Genomic DNA, 23214 nt, shown 5'->3' with positions numbered 1-23214 from the left:
TCCTCCCAAGATAAGGTGACCCTTGATAAAAGCAGATGACTTCAATCTCAGTTGACGCAGAAACCCCTCCTGGGATTCATTAGGAGCATACACAGAAGCCAAGGTAACCTTCGAACTGTTAAGAAGCAAATTTATAAGTACATATCTACCAGAAGGGTCTCTTTTCAAGTGATCAACTTGTATCTGAAGAGAAGAGTGAAGCAAAATAGCCACACCCCATGTCCTAGAGCCGTCATCCGCAGAGGCACAATAAATGTAGGGGAAGTGTGGATGCTGCAAATGTTTTCATGTTCTCTCTTGAAATGGATCTCCTGTAACAATACCACATGGGGATCGTAATGAGAAATCTCTTTAAATAGTTTGTGGTGCTTCTGTGGAGAATTCAGACCCTTAACATTATAGGAGAGTATTTTCACCGTACCCACCATATATATTCAAATGTGCGCCTCCCCCTCCCCTTGTGGTGTACCAGTAATGTGATATGTAAAACACCAGCATACTCCTCACCCATATACATTCAACCCATATCCTGTTATTGTCTCACCCGACAAAGAGGAAACAAACAATAATGGAGACAAGATTATCCCCCCTCCTTACTCCCCCCCTCCCCCAACCCCACCTGTAACCCCAACCATCCATACACCACCAGACAGCAGACCACCAAGCTCCCTGAATGGGTAAACAAGGAACCAACCCCTTACCCCAAATAGAACCCACCCAAACCTCCTCCACACTCATCCAGCTCACTTCCAGCAAACCCCAACAATTCCACCTCACATCTTTAATCCCTCAACTTCCAACAAAATACTCATTCATACAATGACAAAAAAAAAAAAAATCCCTCCCCCCACCTCCCTGAATTCCATGTCATTGATCAAGGTTGGCCAAAACAACCTCAGGTTCAGTAATACTAATGTATAACCATACTCAGATATAAAGTATAATAGAGCACACAGTCAAACTGACCACGTCTCATTTTTTTGAAGAAACTCTCTGCCATTGTTGAAGCTTCACTCTTGTCAAAGAAGCCAGCACCACTTTAGGCATCAGTACAGAATCTTCCAGAACAGAGAAACACAGGGCAAAGTGAAATGAACAACGATAAGCAATTTCCCCCTTGTTTAACAACTCAATGCTGGCTTCAGAGCACGTCTCTATGCCAGAGTGAACTGAGAAAGATCTTGAAACACCGAAACCTTAGAGCCATTATAATCCAAATCGGGAACCTGTTTAGCCCTTTGCAGTAAGGTCTCTCTGTCCACATATTTGGCAAATCTTACCACGATGTCATGCGGCTGATTTCCTTTCGGCTTACCCAGCACTCTATGCGCTCGCTCAAGCACAAAACTCTCCGCTCCACCTGTATCGCCAAGGAACTGTTCACAAATATGGCACACGACCGAGTGGACATTCTCCAAGTTGCCTGCTTTTGGGACTCCTCAAAAGCTGAGGTTATTCCTGCGTCCTCGATTCTCTAGATCGTCAAGTTTAAATTGTAATTCTCCCATCTGGTCCACAACCCTAGTGAACCTAGTCTTAGATTGTTTGAGCTGCTTCGCATGCTCTTCTGTCCGTGTTTCCAGATCCTCGACCCGGCCTCCTAACTCACATAAGTCCGCACATATAACAGCCATCTTTTCTAATATTTCCTCCTTTGAACATTTTATTTCCGACCTGATGTCGGCCAAACATTGCTACAATGTCTTCGAAGGCAGCCTTTTCACCTGCTTAGCTGAATTATCTGCAACGGACACAGCTGAATCAGAGTCCGAGAGTGAAGGGGGAGCTGGCGACGTGGCACTGGGCCGCTTTACCCGACAGGCGGCTTGAATGGCGCTCACCCTCTTTGCGCGCTGAGGCATGATTTTTACTCATGATCCCTGGAGCCTTTGGAGTCAATTAACTGCAAGATTTACCATTATTCCGCAAATAGAATACTGAGGAATGCTATTAATAAGCTGGGAAGTGAAGGAGTTATCAGTTTAGGCAGCCATTCAGAGTCGTGACGTCACTTCCTCTCCTTGAATATTAAATTTTTACTTTTATGGCATTCAGTAGTTTTGGTACTTTGTCTTGGGATTCTCTTCTTTTCCCTCAACAAAATGGTTTAAAATGGAATGGAGACAGGAGAGAGAGCCATTTCCAAACCATATTACATTGCAACTAATGCTGTCACACAGCATTGTACTTGAGAAGGTGAATATCAGGCCCATTGTAATGAATTTTTTTATTTTATTACAGTTCAGTAAAATGGACCCTAATTTCTAAACAGATCTTTGCTAAGATCATATCAGGAAAGGCATTCCATATTCTACAGTCATCTGCAAAGGCAAAGATGAAAAATCCTTTGCTCTCTCTCTGTTTTAAAAAGCTGAACTTGAATTTCCTTGTGTGTATTGAACATGAATCTTCTAAATAGGAAGTGGAAATGATTATATTTCTGCTTTTAGCACTGTGGAAATGAAGTAATTCTATATTAATGACTTCAGTAACTTTGTTTGGCTGAAACAATGTTTTGCTTCCCAACGCACCTTGTTTTGTGATAAGGACCAACCCGGGAAAGGCAACCACCCTGTTGAGCACTCAGCAGCTGTGGATAGATGGTTGAAATATGCTGCCAAGAGTTAGAAATAATCCAGTCAGTCTTTTTGACCTTTTTATGACCTGGTTTAAATGTCTGGCTTTTTTTTTTCAAGGTCTTTCAGTGTGATTCTTAACTGTTCTCACCAGGACCTTTTAAATGGGTACGCCACCTTCCTGATTTTGCTGACCACCCAGCTAACTTGACAGAAAATTTAATCTTGGGCAAGTCACTTAACCCTTCATTGCCTCGTGTACAAAACTTATGGTCCCTTTTATTAAGCTGCGTTAAGCACTAACATAAACCTAAAGCAGCTTAAAATGGCGTACCACGGGATGCACTCAGGTTTCCTATGTTAACTGCTAAATCAACGTGCGGTAACCCAGGCACAAAAATATTTTTATTTTTTGGAGGAGGGGTGTGTCAGGACGGAGAGAGGGCATTTCGCACTAAACAGCACATCCATGTTAGCGTGCGCTAACTAGTTAGCGTAGGATAACTGCACGAGGCCTTATTGCCTACAAAATGTGTGGTGGTAATGTAGCATGATACCATAAGTGCTCATGCAGTAACTTTTTTTTTAATGGCCACACGCTAATGGCTAGTGTAGTACATGGCTGTTAATAAGAAAATCGGCCATTTTATGACCGGAGTAAAAATGGCCTTAATAACGAAGGAAAAACCCGTGCGAGGATGTGCTAAGGCTACTTTTTGCCACAGCTTAGTAAAAGGACCGCTTGGATAGTGAGCCTTCCAAGGACAGAAAAATACCTCCTATATCTAAAATGTATACCACTTCAAGAACTTTTGGGTTTGCAGGCAGTATAAAAAAAACAATGCGCAGTACTCCTCCACCCCTATGTGACTACTCCTTCATGCCCATCCGGCTGGCAAAAGTTTCTTGGTAAAACACTGCTTAAGTTGGGATACCATGCTCTTCACCAGTACAGGAATACAGTGCAGTAGCCTTTTGTGTGCAGAGTGACAGCTGGCACATTTATTTTAAAAATTTTACATACCGCCTCACCTGTCACAAGTTGTCCAAAGCAGCTTATAATGTAAAATACCGAGAACATATAAAATCATATATCAACAAACACCCTTTAAGCAAGCGTCTCTCAAATGACTGTTTACCTGCTGTGCACCTGTCTGACATCGTTCACAAAGCTCCCCATAGCTTTTTCCTTCTCCCTACTCATCATATCAAAAACTTTGCAATGAATTTTAGCTCATATCCTTTTCAGTAGTACTACAGGGCGAGTTAAATTCAAGTACAGTACGTACGGTATTTTCCTGTCTCTGGAGGGCTGTTCAAAATTGGTAAGGCCTGATACTAGCCATATATTTTTAGGCTAGGTTCAGTGCAGGGTGAAGACAGGCTAAAAAAAAAACAAAAAACCTGGAGATTGGCATTATTCAATTGCTGTATGGATTTATTTATATGTTTAATTTTGGCCTGCCAAATAGCAGGCCTAAGTTAAACAGATAGCGCTGGCACAGTGACTGCATCAAACAAAAATGGAAGCACAGAGAGAATAAGAATAAAATCAATTTGAAAAAAAAAACTGGGATTGGGGGCAGAGGAAGATGGTTTACAGCGCTTGGTGACTTTCTACAGATTTCCTTAGCCATCTATGGAGAAGAAAAGAAAGGGAAGCAGCAGTGTGGCAAAAGAAGCTTTACCCTCTCTCTGTTTATAGGTCCAATGGACCATCACTTGCAGCATCCATGTTTGGCCTGGACTGTTGCCTCTGGGAATGCCCAAGAGGCCTGAAGAGAGGCTTTTTTGGCTTTACAGATATGAAGTCTGGGCCCTCAGCAATCTCCCTCGAACCCTGAAGCAAGTACAACATTAGGCTCTGCTGAAGGAGTGACAGTGAAGAATGCAGCTCCCATGGTCGATGTGACAGGGACTTCAGAGGTTAGTGGAGTAACTCCCTCAGAATGAATTTGAGGTGATGCAGAAGTGGAGAACGGAGCAGGAAAGCCAGAGGGAAATTCTCCTGTGTTCACCTTTACACTGCAGCGTCCTGCTGAAATCTCACTGGGCTCAATGTGCTCGATGTGGTTAGCCATACAAGAACTTGGTCAGCTACTGCCTTCACAATTTTCACTTCAGGCTCATATAAATCAAGATTTCACTAAAGGGAGAGCTAAGATGGCACCCTAGAGAGCAGCCTTCCACAAAGCTCTTCATTTTTTCATTGAGACAATGCCCAAAATAAGACCGAGAGAGCCAGCTCCCTTTGCATTGGGGAAGGCAGTAAGTACTGTGTCTTATACTCAGCAGAAAAATTGATGCTTTTGCTGTGCACTTACCAGCTGCCATGATAGTCCGACTTGAAGTGGAAGAAGGTGAATTGGAGCCCTATCCGCTCCTGGGAGGTAGCATTTTGCTATCCCGCAATGAAAAAGAGCCTCTGGGCAAAACCCTGTGTTGATATAGAGGAGTCTGCTAGACATTCGCTTGGCTATCATCCTTGGGAACAACGAGCATGTCAGCATCTACGAAGCAGGACAATACATGAGTAGAAAGTGAGTTTGGAGTGAAAAAATACCATCCAAATTGGTGAGCAAAGCAGAGCTAGTAGTACCCTAGGCATGGAAGCTCAGCTTGATAATACTTTGGCTACCATGTTTGAACCAGCGGGACCTGTTACATGTACATTGGAGTAGAAGAGTGTGGTAGCCGTGTTAGTCCACTCTTAAGGTTATCAGTAGAAATCAAACAAAATAAAACATGGAAAAGAAAATAAGATGATACCTTTTTAATTGGACATATCTTAATACATTTCTTGATTAGCTTTCGAAGGTTGCCCTTCTTCGTCAGATCGGAAATAAGCAAATGTGCTAGCTGACAGTGTATATAAGTGAAAACATTCAAGCATTACTATGACAGTCTGACAGGGTGGGAGGATGGGGGTGGACAGGAGGTATGCATGAGGACATCAAAGCATATCATTGATATTCTAACAGGATGGGTGTGGATAGGTGAAGGGTGGGGTGATCAACAGAGAAATACAGCTTTATGGTTTATAATGGGCTAGGAACCCCAGATCCTTGTTAAGTCCTTTCTGTGGGGTGTTAAAATATTCAATCATTCTGACTTCAAAGGTCTTACGTTCTTGTATGGTTTTAAAGTTACCTTTCAGGATTCTCACTGTGAAGTCACTGGTACAGTGTCCTGGTCCTGTAAAATGCTGACCAACAGGGGTGGGAACCCTACTGGCACCAGTATTGTTCATGTGATGTCTATGTAAATTGAATCTTGTCTTAAGCATCTGGCCTGTTTCTCCAATATAGCATCCTTTGTTACGTTTTTTACACTGAATGATATATACCACATTGGAAGATGAGCAAGTGAAAGATTCCTTTATGTTGAATATCTTTCCTTTGTGGATGACTGTGGAGTCCTGTGAAATGTTTTGGAAATGTACATTGGAGGAAATTTGGAAGATCATTGTTGCTCTGGGTCAGACTATAACTGACTGCTATACATGCTGGTAAGATTCTTAGTTTGAAACAATAGGTAGACGAGTATGAATCATATCTGGCTGTGTTTCAGAATTCTTGCGGCACTTTTTCTTTCACAGTGCAACATTTAGACACTTTATCAGTGAGTCTGGTCAAAGGCCAAACAAATTTGGAAGTAAAATGTGAAAATTTGGAGAGTCAAGTACGAAGGAGGAATCTCCGTCTGATAAATTTTCCTCGTATCCTGGGTATTTCTGCATAATATGTGTTTAAATGTTGTGCCACTGAAGGTCTTGTAAGTGCCTGTTCAGTTGATGCTACCTATATCTAGAGTGTTCTGTCTTCATTTAAGAAAAAAAACTGGTGGAGATGGAATTTGATCAGCTATACCCTATGTCAGAAGATAGCTTAAATCTGAATGTTTCCAGAATCATCTAAGGAAATTTTTTTTTCGGAAAAAAGGCTCTTCTGTGGTTTGAAAATTTGTATTTTTCCAGATGTGGATCAACCCATTCAAAGAAAAAAAAAACAAACAGTTTTTGATTCCATATCCTAGAATGCTCTAAATTGAGGCTGCTTTTTTTTTTCTTCTTGAAATATCCCTCCAAGTGTGTAGTTAAATATAGAGATGGTAAATTTGTGTGTGGTTTTTTTTATACATCTCAATTATTATTTCTTGCTGATAAATTACCATCCGGGACATCTACTCCCTTTTAGGCTGTAACTGTATCCTATCTTTTTATTCTAGAAATGCAATTAAATATTGTAAACCAAACATAGTGCTATTTTTTCCTTTTTTTCTTCAATAGCTTTTAACTTAAGCTCCCAGGTATACTGCTAAAACCCTCCACCACTACACACACATTTGTGAACGTTGTTAATGGAATTTTTTTGTTATTTGTTCCTTAAATTGAATTTCTAATATTTTTCATTTCTCCATTCAAGAAGATTCTTGTATTTATGACTTGGAAAGTTTTATAAATTAGTTTTTTTTTTTTACATTTTGTATTTATTACAACAATATGTGCAATACAATATAATTATCTGTGTAAAATATAAACATTTTTTTAAAAATCATAAAACCCAATATGGCAATGTTTCAGCTTCTACCTACATTAGGGATAAAAACAAAAATCCTGCTGTTTTTAAAGGCAGGAGGCGGCGCACAGTAGACCGACATTAAATACTACCTTCATTTTTGTAGATACTTCGGGAGAGATTGCTCATCAATTGCAGTTTGAGAAAATCCACCTAAAACTTAATCCCACTGTTTGAGGACAAACTTGAAGGATAAATAAGATTCACCATCAAAGTAGATAGTGACAGAAGAGGTTGATTTTAGTTTTTACTCCCAATACCCCCATGTAAGTCGCATTGAGCCTGCCATGAATGGGAAAGCGCGGGGTACAAATGTAACAAAAAGAAAAAAAATACAGGCAGCAGCTAAAACATGACTGCATTGGGTTTTATTCTTTTTAAATACATTTTTATAATATATCTTGCATAGCTAATTATTTTGTATTATCCATATTGTAATAGTTTTTATTCTTATTATTCTTTTTGTGGTTTAGCCAGTTGTTTTTTGGGGGAGCGGGGGGGCACAGGAATTTATTTGGCAGATAAATTCATGTTGAGACCCTTTTTCTTATTCCTGCTAGCTAGTTTCTGTAACTTAGGTGCTTATATAATAATGTTAAATAAATTGGTGTGTGGTTGTGCTGGCCTTTTGGGGAGTCCCGTGCAGGTGTCACACAGAAAATGAAATTGTGGGAAGAGCTGAAGCATTAACTTTGGGGGCGAAACCATGATGAAAAGGTGTGCAAACTTCGAATATACTTCTTTAATGGAAGAAGACAGAAAGGAGTCATAAGAATAAGACCTATGAGGAAACAGTTGATCCAATAGTGAGGGTTTTTGCAGCATTGCAATGGGCTTCTGTAGATGAATGAAGTACATTTTTTGTAGTAGAAACCGATCTTTAAAGGAAAAAAATGTTTTCTGTTATATTAAATGTTAGGCATCAAGCTGGAATTGACTTGCAGATGGTTTGTCTCTGATAATAAAGATACTAATCGTTGTAATGAGATCCCTTAATTTCACTCTAGTTACAAATCTGAATAATACCAAGTAACTACATTTTATTTGCTTTGAATTCTTTATTCATATGAAACTTTAACATATAAAAAATATCCACTCCTAAATTATACCAGGTCCTTCTAGTTCTCATGCATTCCATCCATCCACTGTATATCACTTCTTTCATGCTACTAGTTTTTTTTTAAAATATTTTATTTATGACTTTACATTTATTAAACAACATAAATGTAATGGAAATATAGGAAATTGTTTACAAAGAAAAAAAAATATATATATATACACATTGGAAATATTACTCTATCACTTTGTCCACAATGAGGATCCAGATACTAGGCAAACAGGAGGAAATTAATTGTCCATGAGCTTGAAGAGCAAGTTTATCCTGCAAGCCAACTTTACAGCATATTACATTCTTTGGGGTTCAGCTAAGGAATATTAACACTTTCCTTTGCTGCTATAAATTGTTGCAGTTTTAAGGGGTCAAAGAATATGTAATTATTTGATTGTAGGGATACTAAACATCTACAGGGAAATTTCAATTTGAAAACTGCACCCAAGTTGAGAAGTCTTGCCCTATATTGCAAGAATTCTCTCCTCCTCTTCTGCGTATCCCTTGCCAAATCGGGAAAAATTTGAACCCTCAAACCCCAAAAAACTGCATTAATATGTTGAAAATAAATCTTAAAGATGTTGTTCCTGTCCATTTCAAAGGCAAAAGTAGCCAGCAGTGTGGTTCATGCTACTAGTTCATGCTCTTTTTTCCTTACTACTGCTTATTCACATCCACTTTTCTCTAGGAGACAATATGGTACATTTATATCAATATACCAGTGTATAACAACTATTATCACAACATATGTGACCCTCGTTATTGTTCAAAAATACACTATGTATTGAGTCCAGTTCTTAACTTCAGTTCATTCCGTGCTGAACAGCTACTTATTATGCCCTCAAACATGATGTACTCCAATCAAAGTTATTCTATGAACAATCTTGAGAAGATGTTATGACTGTTCTCCTTATGTCCATACTAGATATGCTCCTCCAGTCACTTTATCAAACTTCTCCTTGAGTACCTCAGCGATGAGTCTCCATTATCAATTTCAAATCGCTAATTTAACTTGCATTGTTCAAAACTTTTTCTTTTGAACAGATTCACAATCGTCAAACCCTACTCAATCGATCTGTTTCACCCTACCGCATCTTCAGGGGTTTAACTTGTCAAAAGAATCAGACTGCTTCTGCAGGACGCAGGCGCCATTGTTCCTGGGCACCTGTAGGAGTTCCATCCTGCGGAAGCAGCCTCATTCTTTTGACAAGTTAAACCCCGGAAGACACGGCAAAGTGAAACGCATCGATTGCGTAGGGTTTGACGATTGTGGATCTGTTCAAAGGAAAACAAAGTTTTCAACAATGCAAGTTAAATTAACGATTTTGGAGACTTATTCTCTTGTTTTGTTTATTTGGATTGTCATATTACTGGTCGTTTGTCGTGAGTTCTCATTAAGCCCCATTGGGAAGGATGGATTATTTTATTCCCTCTGCTGACTAATGAACAGCACTAGGGTTCTCAATCTTTAATGGGTCTTCTGATGATTTTCTTTAAGACTTTTCTTCTACCTTCTATCTTGATAATATAGGCCCCCTTTTACAAAGGAGGGAAATATTTCATAACCTGGTACAGTCAGTGGTACTAAGCCACACAGATTACTGTAATGGAATCTATGCGGGATGCAAGGATCAAATCATAAAGAAACTTCAGACCGCCCAAAACACAGCAGACAGGCTTATTTTTGGAAAAACACATTTTGACAGCGCCAAACCACTCAGAGAAAAATTGCATTGGCTACCAATCAAAGAATGTATCACTTTCAGAATCTGCATGACTGTTCATAAAATTATTTACGGCGAGGCACCGGGATACATGACAGACCTCATCAACCTGCCAACCAGAAACACCACAAAATCTGCACGATCATACCTAAACCTCCACTACCCAAGCAGCAAAGGACTCAAACACAAATCCACCTATGCATCCAGCTTTTCTTACCTAAGCGCACAACCGTGGAACGCATTGCCAAAAGCAATAAAAACTAGTTCGACCAACTAAATTTTCAGAAAGCACTAAAAACAGACGTGTTCAGAAGAGCATACCCCACCGACCCAACATAAAAATACCTGGTCACTTGCGACACAATGTAACCAAAGACAGTAACGGACATTACCTGACTCTTCTTCCCCCTTTCCCTCTCTAAGTTCCCCCCAACTGTACCTACCATACATGTACCTCATTCTACCACAATATCACTTTGTATTCATTCATACCATGTATTTGTTCAGACCGGAATCGGCTAACGCCGTTAACAGTTATATGTAAGCCACATTGAGCCTGCAAAAAGGTGGGAAAATATGGGATACAAATGTAACAAATAATAATAATAATAATAATAAAGCCGCACTAGCAGCCACTAGCGCAGTCAGAATTACCACACCAGCAGCCACTAGCGCAGCTTTGTAAAAGGAGGCTGTAGGAATGAGCAGGGAATCAAATAAGTATTATGGATGCAGTTTTCTTATGGCCAAACCCTAATTGTTCTGCGAGTTCATGAATCAGGAAATACTGATAAGATATTGAGCAATTGCCATGTGTCTTCTGTAATACTGTTATTGTGCATTTCATCTATAATGTGCCCGTGTTAACATGTCCTCTTGACAAACTAGAAGAAGAGTAAATAAGATTTCGTATGCATCTACCAAGTCTGATCTCTTCCTTGTTGAGGGTGCCAAATAGCGCATCCTAAGGAATTAAGGCAGATTATTAATCTCCAGATGGTTCATATTGGGATTTTCATTATTATTATTATCTGTGAGTACTAAAATAGGTTTTACAGGTAGGGAAAACTTTATAGGTTCAGGGGCTCTTTCACTAAGACACATAGGAGCCTACGTGTGCCCCACGCGTGTCAAATTGGAACTACCTCCCGGCTATTGCTTGCCCCTGACGGTAATTCCATTTTTGACACGCGTCCAAAACAAGCAGTAGAAATTTTCTACTGCGTGGTGCTTACCTGGCGATAATCGGCAGTGAACGCGCACCTACTATTAATGCCCAGTTAATGCGTGAGACCTTACTGCTAAGTCAATGGTTGACGTAAAGGTCTCGGGACGAAAATAGATGCGTGCTGGTTTTAATTTTGCCGCACGTCCATTTTCACTCCCCCCCCCTCGAAAAAAGGCCAAAACATGCGCCTACACCAGCGCAGGCCTTTTTTCAGTGCACCTTAGTACAAGGGCCCCTAAATATTTAGTTTTCTTACTGAGCTTAGATGTAAGTGTTTTGGCAGCATGTGTCTGACTAATAGTTTTTCACACACTACTAATTTTTCTTTGTTACAGCAGACTTCTGGAGGTTAATACTATGGGGATTTGGTCTCTTAGGGGTCCTTTTACAAAGCCGCGTTAAAAAGTGGCCTGTGGCAATGTGGTTGTATCTTTTGGTCACACAGTGGGCCACGTTTTACCACAGCTGGGAAAAAGACCATTTTTTTTAATAGGCCACTAAAACTAGTGTGTGCCTATTTACGGTCTGAGCCCTTACTGCCAGCCATTGACTTAGTGGTAAGGGCTCACGTGCTATCCACACGGTAACCATGTAGCGCATGCCAATGTGGCTGCACAGCCAGTTACCGCTGGGAATGCTCTTTGCGGTAGAAAATAGAAAAATATTTTCTGGCCAAACTCGCAATTCCTACTGGGCGCGTGTGCTACACTGGCGGTAGTGCCGATTTGGTGCACGTTACCCGCGCGTTAGCCCTCCCACGGCTTTGCAAATGGGCCCCTTAGCTAGGTGCTGGAAGCCCACCACTGTTGTGCAAATGTGGGGTCTGATGAACAGCCTCTTCTACTCTAATGATTATATACAAAAAGTAAACTTGAAGAGGTTAGATGCGGATTTTAATTTATTTTTATTGAATTTTATAATACATTTAATCATACAACATAAATGTCAGAAAAAAAGAAATAAAAATTGTCAGAATATTACAAATCATGAAATAATCCAAAATACTTTTAGACCACAATTTATCTGGCAAGAAACAAGGAATAAAAAGAAAAAAAAAAAGGAAATATACAACGTAGTCAAAGAGCGGTGTCATGCAATTACTCACAGCCGAATAGCAGCGTATCAGCCTATTGAACATTCAAGGTTGAGTTTCTCTACTTTCTCTAGAACTAATAAAAACCTTCATTTTTGGGGGTTCAAGAAACATATATGTGACTGAATCAATAGATATAATGCAGCGACATGGGAATTTTAAAACAAGTAAAGCACCTAGGGCAATTGCTCTAGGTCTCAAACTCATAAATTCTCGTCTCCGCAGTTGAGTATCTTTGTTTAAATCTGGATATATGCGAACTTGTTCTCCAAGAAATTTCTCATTTAAATGTTTAAAATATAATTTGAAAATATTATTTCTGTCGAACTCTATCGCAAATGATACCAGAAGGGTTGTCCTCTCTGTCACAGTGTCCAGTGAGTTCTCCAAAAAAGCTGTTAAATTTTCAAGCTGACTTTGGGCAGCCAAGGGGTCCGGCTTCTTAATCCCAGTTAAATATTGGACCTTATTAATAGATGGAAAAGCCTCTGCGGGAATTTTAAGTATTTCCTGGAAATATCTGCGAAGCATATCTATAGGTGAGGTCAAAGGAGCTTTAGGAAAATTTATGAACCGTAAATTGTTCTTCCTCCCCTGATTGTCCAAATATTCTATTTTCCTCTTCAATATATCCCTTTCTTTAGAGACCTCTCCTGAAAACAGCTGCAAAGTAGAGAGTTCAGCCTTTAAACTTCCAACTTGATTATCTTGAGCTTGAATCACAGCAGAATTTAGTGGAGAGATGCGGATTTTAGAAAGGATGTGTAAATCAAAATTGAAATGCCTGTTAGTATTTTAGAAAAGGATCTGTCGAAGTAGAGTCTGTTCGAAAATGCATGGAGAAATAAAGGTTTATCACCTATTACATGTGTAGGAGAATCCATGTTAGAACATAAATGATTAAAATATCAGCAGGTCAAAACTAGCACAAAAATGTTTTGAAATGACAATATAAATGTTATGAGCAGGGATTTAAATGCTTGTCAACCATTTTAGAAACACAAATGTTACAGACCCCAGTATCCCTTGCTTGTTTTGATTTCAAAGGGGGGAGGAGGGGGAGCATCAACTACTCAGGGATTAAGGGATTAAGCTATATCATGCAAGGATCCAGATTAGGAGTCATGGACCAAGAAAGGGATCTAGGTGTTGTCATTGATGATACGTTGAATCCTTCTGCTCAGTGTGCTGCTGCGGCTAAGAAAGCAAATAGAATGTTAGGTATTATTAGGAAAGGAATGGAAAACAAAAATGAGGATGTTATAATGCCTTTGTATAGCTCCATGGTGCGACCGCACCTTGAATATTGTGTTCAATTCTGGTCGCTGCATCTCAAAAAAGATATAGTGGAATTAGAAAAGGTGCAGAGAAGGGCGACGAAAATGATAAAGGGGATGGGACGACTTCCCTATGAGGAAAGGCTAAAGCGGCTAGGGCTCTTCAGCTTGGAGAAAAGGCGGCTGAGGGCAGATATGATAGAGGTCTATAAAATAATGAGTGGAGTTGAGTGGGTAGATGTGAAGTGTCTGTTTATGCTTTCCAAAAATACTAGGGCTAGGGGGCATGCGATGAAGTTACAATGTAGTATATTTAAAACAAATCGGATAAAATTTTTCTTCACTCAACGTGTAATTAAACTCTGGAATTCATTGCCAGAGAATGTGGTAAAGGCGGTTAGCTTAGCAGAGGTTAAAAAAAGGTTTGGACGGCTTCCTAAAGGAATAGTCCATAGACCATTATTAAATGGACTTGGGGAAAATCCACTATTTCTGGGATAAGCAGTATAAAATGTTTTGTACTTTTTTGGGATCTTGCCAGGTATTTGTGACCTGGATTGGCCACTGTTGGAAACAGGGTGCTGGGCTTGATGAACCTTTGGTCTTTCCCAGTATGGCAATACTTACGTACTTATGTAAAGGGTGACATCCCCTAATCCTTTCAGTGGAGTGCTGCTCAATAGGAATACTTTATTAAAATCTAGGGGCTAGGTTTACTAAGCGACACTATGGGTGCGTTAGCGTTTTTAATGTGCGTAAAGTGTTAAACGCTAACATGCCCATAGAAATGTATAGGCGTCTTAGCATTTAACGTGCCTTAAATTTACAGGCTCGTTAAAAATGCTAATGCACCTTAGTAAACATACCCCTAGGTGTCCCAGATAGCAAGTGTAAATACCGACATTGATCTATTTGCAATAGACATGCATTTCCCTTCTGAAATGGGGAATACATGCTTATTTATTTTGGCCCACCCTAATCCTGCCCAAAACACACTCAGATCACACCCCCTTTGTAAAATAAGGATTTAGACATATAAGTGTCTAGGGGGCTCATTTTCAAAGCACTTAGACTTACAAAGTTCCATAGTAACCTATGGAAATTTGTAAGTCTAGTGCTTTGAAAATGAGCCTGCAAATGAGTTTTTGCACATCTAGAACCTGAGTAATACTTTTAAAAATAAGCATCTAAATTTTCTTATATTCAAATTTTTTCCTTTAGCTAATTGCACCCTTAACTCATCCAGCACAGTTTTTCCCTACTATGTTCCTCAGGGAATTTTGTGTAAATATTTTGAAAATTCTGTGCACAATAACTTAATATTTTGCAAAATTCTTTCTATTAGTAACTTTTGGTGCAGAATTCCTCCATCATATGTTCTGACTCCTCCCCAGCTTCAATCCTCTCCTTCAATATTGCTGTCCATGGTCCACCTTCCTCAGCTTGTTCTCTTGTCCAACTTTGCTTGAACCTCCCAGCTTTCTTTCTGTGCCCTCTCTCCTCCATCCCAGGAGTTTGTGCAAGTGTTTGCATGTACAATATAGACTATGTGATAAAACACTAGTGTGTCCTTGTCATACAAAAGAAGAGGAGGCAAACCATACAGCTCTCGTTCTCATTTTAAAACAATGGAAGCTAGAAAAAGGTGGATTTTCCTTTAAGAAGTGGTGACTACAGGTCCCATGAGACAGCAGGTTGTGAGCTCAGCAAGATCAAACTGGTGGAACCCTGGGAAAAGACCAACTCAGCAGCTCTCAGCTGCACTAATTATTAGGGCTGGTGTTTGCTAGCTACAGTAATTAGCAGTTAACATTGCTGAAAGTGGAATTTAAGAGAAGGAGAAAAACATAAACCCAGAAGATAGACAGACGGGGAAAGGGGCAGGGAGCCACAAGGTGTAGGAGAGAGCAAAGGAAAGTTTCTCCAAGAAAAGAGGGCTTCAATTAGTTCTCCTTCCAGCCTCATTGACAGGCAGTGGTTCCTGGACTTGATATAGGTGTCCACAGGGAATGGTAAGAGCCTGGGAGGAAAAGAGGAGAAGAATTCCCAAGGACCTCTGAGAGTCCCCACTCCTGGAGAAAGCATGGTGCATCTATGGGGTGGTTAATATGAATCACTCTTGTAAGTTTCTTCTAGTAGAAAGGGAGAGGGGTATAAAAGCAGTTTTATATGTAGGTTGAACAGTGCTCTGCAGAAAAGCCTATCTGTATTCTTGGAAGGGAAGAATGCATGAAAAAAAAGGACATTTCTTAAAAGGAAGGATTGGGGGAAGAGAAGCCCGGGTAGTGGTAGGACAGAGCATACTGGAAAACTGGCTAGAAGTAGGGTACAATGGAGCTGGGTCTGCGGCACAGACACTTGGTACATTGATTGCAAGCTGAGCCATGGCTGTAGGTTAAAAGGGGACATGAGAAAACTCAGTCTGGATTCAGCCTAGAACAGGCCAGGGTCCCACTGTATTGCAGAGGATTAAAAACTGCAGGAAAAGGAGAAATAACAACATGTTTGCTTGGATGAAATCTTGGGGAGGCAGGAGATAGGAAGCTATTGCCCTTTGAACCGCATTCCCCAACCAGCCCCAAATAAGCTTCATAAGAGAAACCCCAATGATATGAAGGGGAGATATTTAGCTATGGTTTTTTTTTTTTTTAAATAAAGCAGTTATATAGCAACTGGACATGTTGGCCTTAGCCTTTGAGAACCTTCCCAAGTATCCTGAAGTAAAAGTAGAATAAGAAAGCTTGGGGTAAGTGTTTTCATGGCCAATGGGAGTTGCCCAAGCTGTAGAGGAATGACAGTGACACTGTGTTGTTTTTTTTTTTTTTTTTTTTAAAGAATATGCATACATTTTTTCTGTGGAGACCATATCTCACTAACGATGTAAAAAGACTTGAAGTGGTTCACAGGAAGGTGACAAAAATGGTATGGGGCTTGCGCCAAAAGATGTATGAGAAGAGACTGGAAGACCTGAATATGTGTATCCTAGGAGGGCTAGGGGAGATGTGATACAGAGTTTTAAATACTTGAAAGGTATTATTATTATTATTTATTACATTTGTACCCCGCACTTTCCCACACATAGCAGGCTCAATGTGGCTTACATAGTAAAAAAAAACAATACAATTTGGGAAGGTATAGGATAGGATAGGCAAAAGGAAAGGAGATTGGGAGGGGTACGGTATGGAAATTAATATTGAAATAAATTTCTTCCATAGAAACGGAAATGGTAAATAGAGGACATGAATTGAGGTTGGGTGGTAGACTTAGGAGTAATGTCGGGAAATCCTTTTTCTTGGAGAGGATGGTCGATGCTTGGACCTGTACCAGATAGTATTCACCTCAGTGTGCTGCTGCGGCTAGGAAAGCGAATAGAATGTTGGGTATTATTAGGAAAGGTATGGAAAACAGGTGTGAGGATGTTATAATGCCGTTGTATCGCTCCATGGTGCGACCGCACCTTGAGTATTGTGTTCAATTCTGGTCACCGCATCTCAAGAAAGATATAGTAGAATTGGAAAAGGTGCAGCAAAGGGCGACTAAAATGATAGCGGGGATGGGACGACTTCCCTATGAAGAAAGACTAAGGAGGCTAGGGCTATTCAGCTTGGAGAAGAGACGGCTGAGGGGAGACATGATAGAGGTATATAAAATAATGAGTGGAGTGGAACAGGTGGATGTGAAGCGTCTGTTCACGCTTTCCAAAAATACTAGGACTAGGGGGCATGCGATTAAACTACAGTGTAGTAAATTTAAAACAAATCGGAGAAAATGTTTCTTCACCCAACGTGTAATTAAAATCTGGAATTCATTGCCAGAAAATGTGGTGAAGGCGGTTAGCTTAGCAGAGTTTAAAAAGGGGTTGGACGGTTTCCTAAAGGACAAGTCCATAAACCGCTACTAAACAGACTTGGAAAAATCCAAAATTCCAGGAATAACATGTATAGAACGTTTGTACGTTTGGGAAGCTTGCCAGGTGCCCTTGGCCTGGATTGGCCGCTGTCGTGGACAAGATGCTGGGCTCAATGGACCCTTGGTCTTTTCCCAGTATGGCATTACTTATGTACTTATGTAGGGTACTGAAAGAACTCAAACATAAAAGTGCTGATACACTGTTAGTGATCTGTAATCTGTCATTAAAATTGTTCAATGGCAACTCCAGTATTTGGAGTGTAAGGACAGTGCCAGGAAGACTTATGCAGTCTATGTCCTAGAAATGGCAGAGAGACCAGGATCAAGCATTTTATATTACATTTGTTTAATCACAAAGTGATGTGTGACTGTTGGGCTGACTGGATGGACCATTCAGGTCTTTATCTGCCATTATCTATTAATGTTACTCAGGGGTTCATTTTTAAAAGAGAAAAACATCCAAAAAGTGTCATAAAGCACCATTTGGAAAGGAAATCCTGAAGAGGAAAACAAAAGTTCTTTAGAAAGAGCAGTACAGTCCACAAAAGCAGAACACACGTCTTCTAACTGTTAAAAAGACTTTTATTCTTGCCAGTTTAAAACATAATCCAATGTGGCCACGTTTCGCCTTTCTAGAGGCTGCGTCACGGATTATCAACCATTAGGGTCTCAAAGGACACAAACGCCTAAAAGGAGATGTAGCAATGAAAACAACTCAGCAGCTAGCAGCAGGATAAAAACAGTGTCTCCTCCTTTCTCAGTAGCTGCTGAGCTGTTTTCATTGCTACATTTAACTATTAGGTGTTTGTGCCCTTTGGGACCCTAAAAATTAAGAATCCCTGATGCAGCCTCTAGAGAGGCAAAATGTGTCCACATCAGGTTATGTTTTAAAGTGGCAAGAATAAACCCTTTTTAACTGTTAGAAGACATGTGCTCTGCTTTTGTGGATTTTAAAGCACCATTTGGACAGATTTGTTTTCTCAGAACGCCCATATCGGTGTTTTTGAAAACCTGTTTTTCAGACATCTATGCATTTTGTCTGCAGTGCGTTCAAATCACAAGGAGGACATGTTGGGGGATTTTGGGGCGGGATTAGGGCGTGCCTAACACTTGGGTGTTTTACAACCATAATAGAACAAAACCAAGACATCTATGGCAAAAACGTCAATGTTTTGGTCTAGACCTGTTTTTCTAACAAGACACTAAAAAGGTGCCCTAAATGATCAGATGACCACTGGAGGGATTCAGGATGACCCCCCTTACTCCCCCAGTGGTCACTGACCCCCCTCTCACCCTCAAAAAAATGTGAATAAAAATAGTATTCGACAGCCGCAAATGTTACAGCCAGGTCCATTAGAGCAAGATGCAAGTCTCCGGAGTAGAGTAGTGGTGGCTGCAATACACTGTAGACAGGAGGACCCAGGCCCATACCTCCTCCTCCAAAACTCGCCAGAAACCCGGTGTCCCCTTTACCCATAAGGGCTATTGTAGTGGTGTACAGTTGGGGATAGTGGGTTTTGGGTAGGGTTTGGAGGGCTCAGCAGACCAGGTAAGGGAGCAACGGTGAGATGTACCTGGGAGCATTTATATGAAGTCCACAGCAGTACCCCCTAGGGTGCCCCATTGCTCTCCTGGAGAGTCTGGGGAACCAGTCTGCTAAAAATGCTGGCCCCTCCTACATCCCAATAGCTTTATTTTTGTGTAATTTTTTTTTTAATGAAAATGGCCTAAAAATGATAAACGCACAAAGCACAAAACCTTGTTCGAACTGGTATTTTTGAAAAAAACAAACAAACATGTTTTTCTTTTTTCGAAAAGAGGTATATTACCTATTCGGATTTGATATGTTTAGTGTAAAACGTTCAAAGTCTGACTTAGAGGCATTATCGAAAATGCCCCTCTGTCTGCGCTGCACGCGAAATCCACTCCCAAACACACCTAAACCCAAGTCACATACAAGTGCATGCATGATAATTTTATAAAAGATATTTTATGCAAGTAAACTGAGGTCACGCACGATAAGACCTTTTTTTTTAAATTACTTCCATAATGTTTTACTAATTTGTCTTTATTTCTGTTTTGTGGTATTAATATGTATTTGTAAAGATTATGAATGCTATATTAAAATCTACCCAGCACTGCTAGGCTCAGTGGAATATAAATATTTGAAGTTAATCTTTCCATCCTTCTGCCCCCTCCTCCCCTGGAAACTCAACCCTCCCCCCCCCCCCAAAAGGTTAATTTTAAAGTAAACTCATTCAGAAGTTTGAGTCCAGATTTCTTTAATTTGTAATGAAACAAGCTTTCAGGCATGAGAAAGAAGGCCTGTTCCTCTGTAGCAATTGGAGATAGAGGGGCATGGATTGGGAGGGCAGGGCTCAGGGAGAGAGGGGAATTGCTGGATAGGGATGAATGGAGGGGACAGATGGGCATGGATGGATATGGATTGCAGGGCAGGGCTCAGGGAGAGAGGGGAATTGCTGGAAAGGGATGAATGGAGGGGGCAGGGGACAGAGGAGCATGGATGGGCATGGATTGGGAGGGCAGGGCTCAGGGAGAGAGGGGAATTGCTGGATAGGGATGAATGGAGGGGGCAGGTGACAGAGGAGCATGGATGGGCATGGATTGGGAGGGCAGGGCTCAGGGAGAGAGGGGAATTGCTGGATAGGGATGAATGGAGGGGGCAGGGGACAGATGGGCATGGATTGGGAGGGCAGGGCTCACACTCTCTCTCATATACAATGTCTTTCTGACTCACACTCTCGCACACTCTGTCTCACACTGTATCACATTCACTCTCTATGTGCCACACAGTCACTCACACACTCGCTTGGTCTCATACACTCACTCTCACAGAGAATCTGTGTCTCACACACACTCTCTCTCTCGCCCACACACACACACTCTCTCTCACACTGTGTCTCACATACACTCTTGCACACACTCTCATTCTCACACACACACTCTCTCACAAACACACTCACACCCAGACTCTCTCTCTCACACACACACACTCACACTTTCACTCTGACTCTCAAACAGTCACTCTCACATACACTCTTCCAAACATACACACTCCGAGGAAAACCTTGCTAGCGCCCGTTTCATTTGTGTCAGAAACGGGCCTTTTTTACTAGTTTGTAATGAAACAAGCTTTCAGGCATGAGAAAGAAGGCCTGTTCCTCTGTAGCAATTGGTGATATGTCATCAGAAATTAACTTATAGCAGTAGCAACCTGACACTACAACATTTCATGGCAGGTTTTGAGGTTAGCAATTTTCCCCTTCCGTATTTACACTTGTCAGGGATGCTTATCGTCAATGAAAGTCAGTACAACATTTAAATCTGGCTTCCCTTTGGAGACTGAGGTATCACCTGTATGAATTTTGGCCAGTAGATTTGACCTGTCTTTAAGAAGTTTTATCACTAGTCTTTCTTCAGAGGAGCGTATGGTGTATCATGTTTGTCATATAGATTCAAAAACTGCAACTACTGATAGATGACTGATTTCTGGAATTCTTTTTTTTCTCTTCTATCTGCTAATATTTTGCTTCTTTCCTTCTCTTCTCTTTTACAGGTCATGACTGCTGTGAAACAGTGAAAGTATCATTGTGTGCATCTAGGGAAGGGTTTCCTGTTCTGGTGGTGGCAGAAGAAAGCTTTCAATTTATTCAGGATGAGGCATATGATGCGGCCCAGTTCCTTGCAGCCAATGCAGGGAACCAACAGGCACTAATTTTCACCAGATTCCTGGACAGGCCAAGAAGACCACCTTCTGGAGAAACAGCTTTGCTGGATGAGAAGGTCACATTAGCATTCCAGCACCTGAGTTTGCCTGATGAATGGAATGTTTTAGGAACAAAAAATGACTTGAATGGTAAGTATTAATAATAATAAAAAAAAGAAGTAAACATTACTTGTAGTAAATACATGTATCACGTAATGTTTGCACATTACTCCTGAACACACATCAGAGGTTACTACTACTACTACTATTTAGCATTTCTATAGCACTACAAGGCGTACGCAGCGCTGCACAAACATAGAAGAAAGACAGTCCCTGCTCAAAGAGCTTACAATCTAATAGACAAAAATAAAGTAATCAAATCAATTAATGTGTAGAGGAAGGAGGAGAGGAGGGTAGGTGGAGGCGAGTGGTTACAAGTGGTTACGAGTCAAAAGCAATGTTAAAGAGATGGGCTTTCAGTCTAGATTTAAAGGTGGCCAAGGATGGGGCAAGACGTAGGGGCTCAGGAAGTTTATTCCAGGTGTAGGGTGCAGCGAGACAGAAAGCGCGGTCTGGAGTTGGCAGAAGTGGAGAAGGGAACAGATAAGAAGGGTTTATCCATGGAGCGGAGTGCACGGGAAGGGGTGTAGGGAAGGACGAGTGAGGAGAGATACTGGGGAGCAGCAGAGTGAATACATTTATAGGTTAGTAGAAGAAGTTTGAACAGGATGCGAAAACGGATAGGGAGCCAGTGAAGCGACTTGAGGAGAGGGGTAGTATGAGTAAAGCGACCCTGGTGGAAGATGAGATGGGCAGCAGAGTTTTGAACCGATTGGAGAGGGGAGAGGTGACTAAGTGGGAGGCCAGCAAGAAGCAGATTGCAATAGTCCAAACGAGAGGTGACAAGGGTGTGGATGAGGGTTTTGGTAGAGTGCTCGGAAAGAAAAGGGCGGATTTTACGGATGTTGTAAAGAAAGAAACGACAGGTCAGCCCTTGTCCACCTTGAAGACCTCAAAGTATGTCTCATCTTCACCTGTTTGTCTGCTTATAGAGGCTGACCGGGTTTCGATTCAACTGAAACTAAAACTGTGTGTTGTCCCTGAAATTGGTGCAGCCCCTGCTCCCCCTCCCCTTTGAACAGGAGAAGCTCCCCTCTGGCGACCCCTCTCCCGGTCCTCCTGTACCACCCATAGGCCCCCCTCCCTGGGACCTGCATTACAAGTGTTGGTGGTCTAGTGGTGCTGTCGGGGCAGGAGTGATCCTACGAGCATAAGAATAACCATAGTGGTCTATCTAGCCCAGTATCCTGCATCCAACAGTGGCCAATTCAGGTCACAAGTACCTGGCAGAAACCCAAATAGTATCAAGATTCATGCTACTGATCTTAGTTGAGAAGAAAAAATATGTCCTCCTGTTTGGTTTAAAAGTAGTACCATATAACTTCCTTGTGTGTCCCCCTAGTCTTTGTACTTTTTGTAAGATTAAAAAATCGATTTATGTTTCCCGTTCTACAGCACTCAGGATTTTGTAGACCTCTATCATATCCCCCCTTGGCTTAATCCTAGCCTCTTAAGCCTTTCTTCATATGAGATGATGAGTTTCATCCCCTTAATCATTTTGGTTGCCCTTCTGTGAACTTTTTCTAATTCTCATATATATATATATATATATATATATATATATTTTTTTTTTTTTTTTTTTTAATTATTATTATTATTTTTAAAGATACGGTGACCAAAGTTGCATACAATATTCAAGATGTGGTTGCACCATGGAGTGATATAGAGGCATTATAATATTCTTTGTCTTATTTTCTATTCCTTTCCAAATAATTCCTTGCATTGTTTGCTTTTTTGGCCACTGCAACTCACTGGGCTGAAGATTTCAGATTATTGTTCATGACACCTAGATATTCTGACTCCTAGGGTGGAACCTAACATCAAATAACTGTGATTTTGATTATTCTTCCCAATATGCATCACTTTTCCATTTGT

The 23214-nt window shown here is 40.8% G+C and overlaps 1 protein-coding gene across 1 annotated transcript in view; it reads left to right on the top strand.

Annotated features, from left to right (window-relative positions):
* AKAP13 (A-kinase anchoring protein 13) overlaps nt 1-23214 on the top strand; it is a 642893-nt gene that overhangs the window by 179381 nt on the left and 440298 nt on the right. Inside the window, exon 5 of the mRNA XM_030189716.1 lies at nt 21070-21369. Coding sequence (XP_030045576.1) covers nt 21070-21369 — 300 coding nt within the window. The remainder of the gene's footprint in view (nt 1-21069; nt 21370-23214) is intronic.

The sequence above is a fragment of the Microcaecilia unicolor genome, chromosome 1 (assembly GCF_901765095.1).
Source record: "Microcaecilia unicolor chromosome 1, aMicUni1.1, whole genome shotgun sequence".
NCBI classification, from domain to species: domain Eukaryota; kingdom Metazoa; phylum Chordata; class Amphibia; order Gymnophiona; family Siphonopidae; genus Microcaecilia; species Microcaecilia unicolor.
Note: the sequence above shows the minus strand (reverse complement) of the source record. Positions and strands in the feature narration are given on the sequence as shown.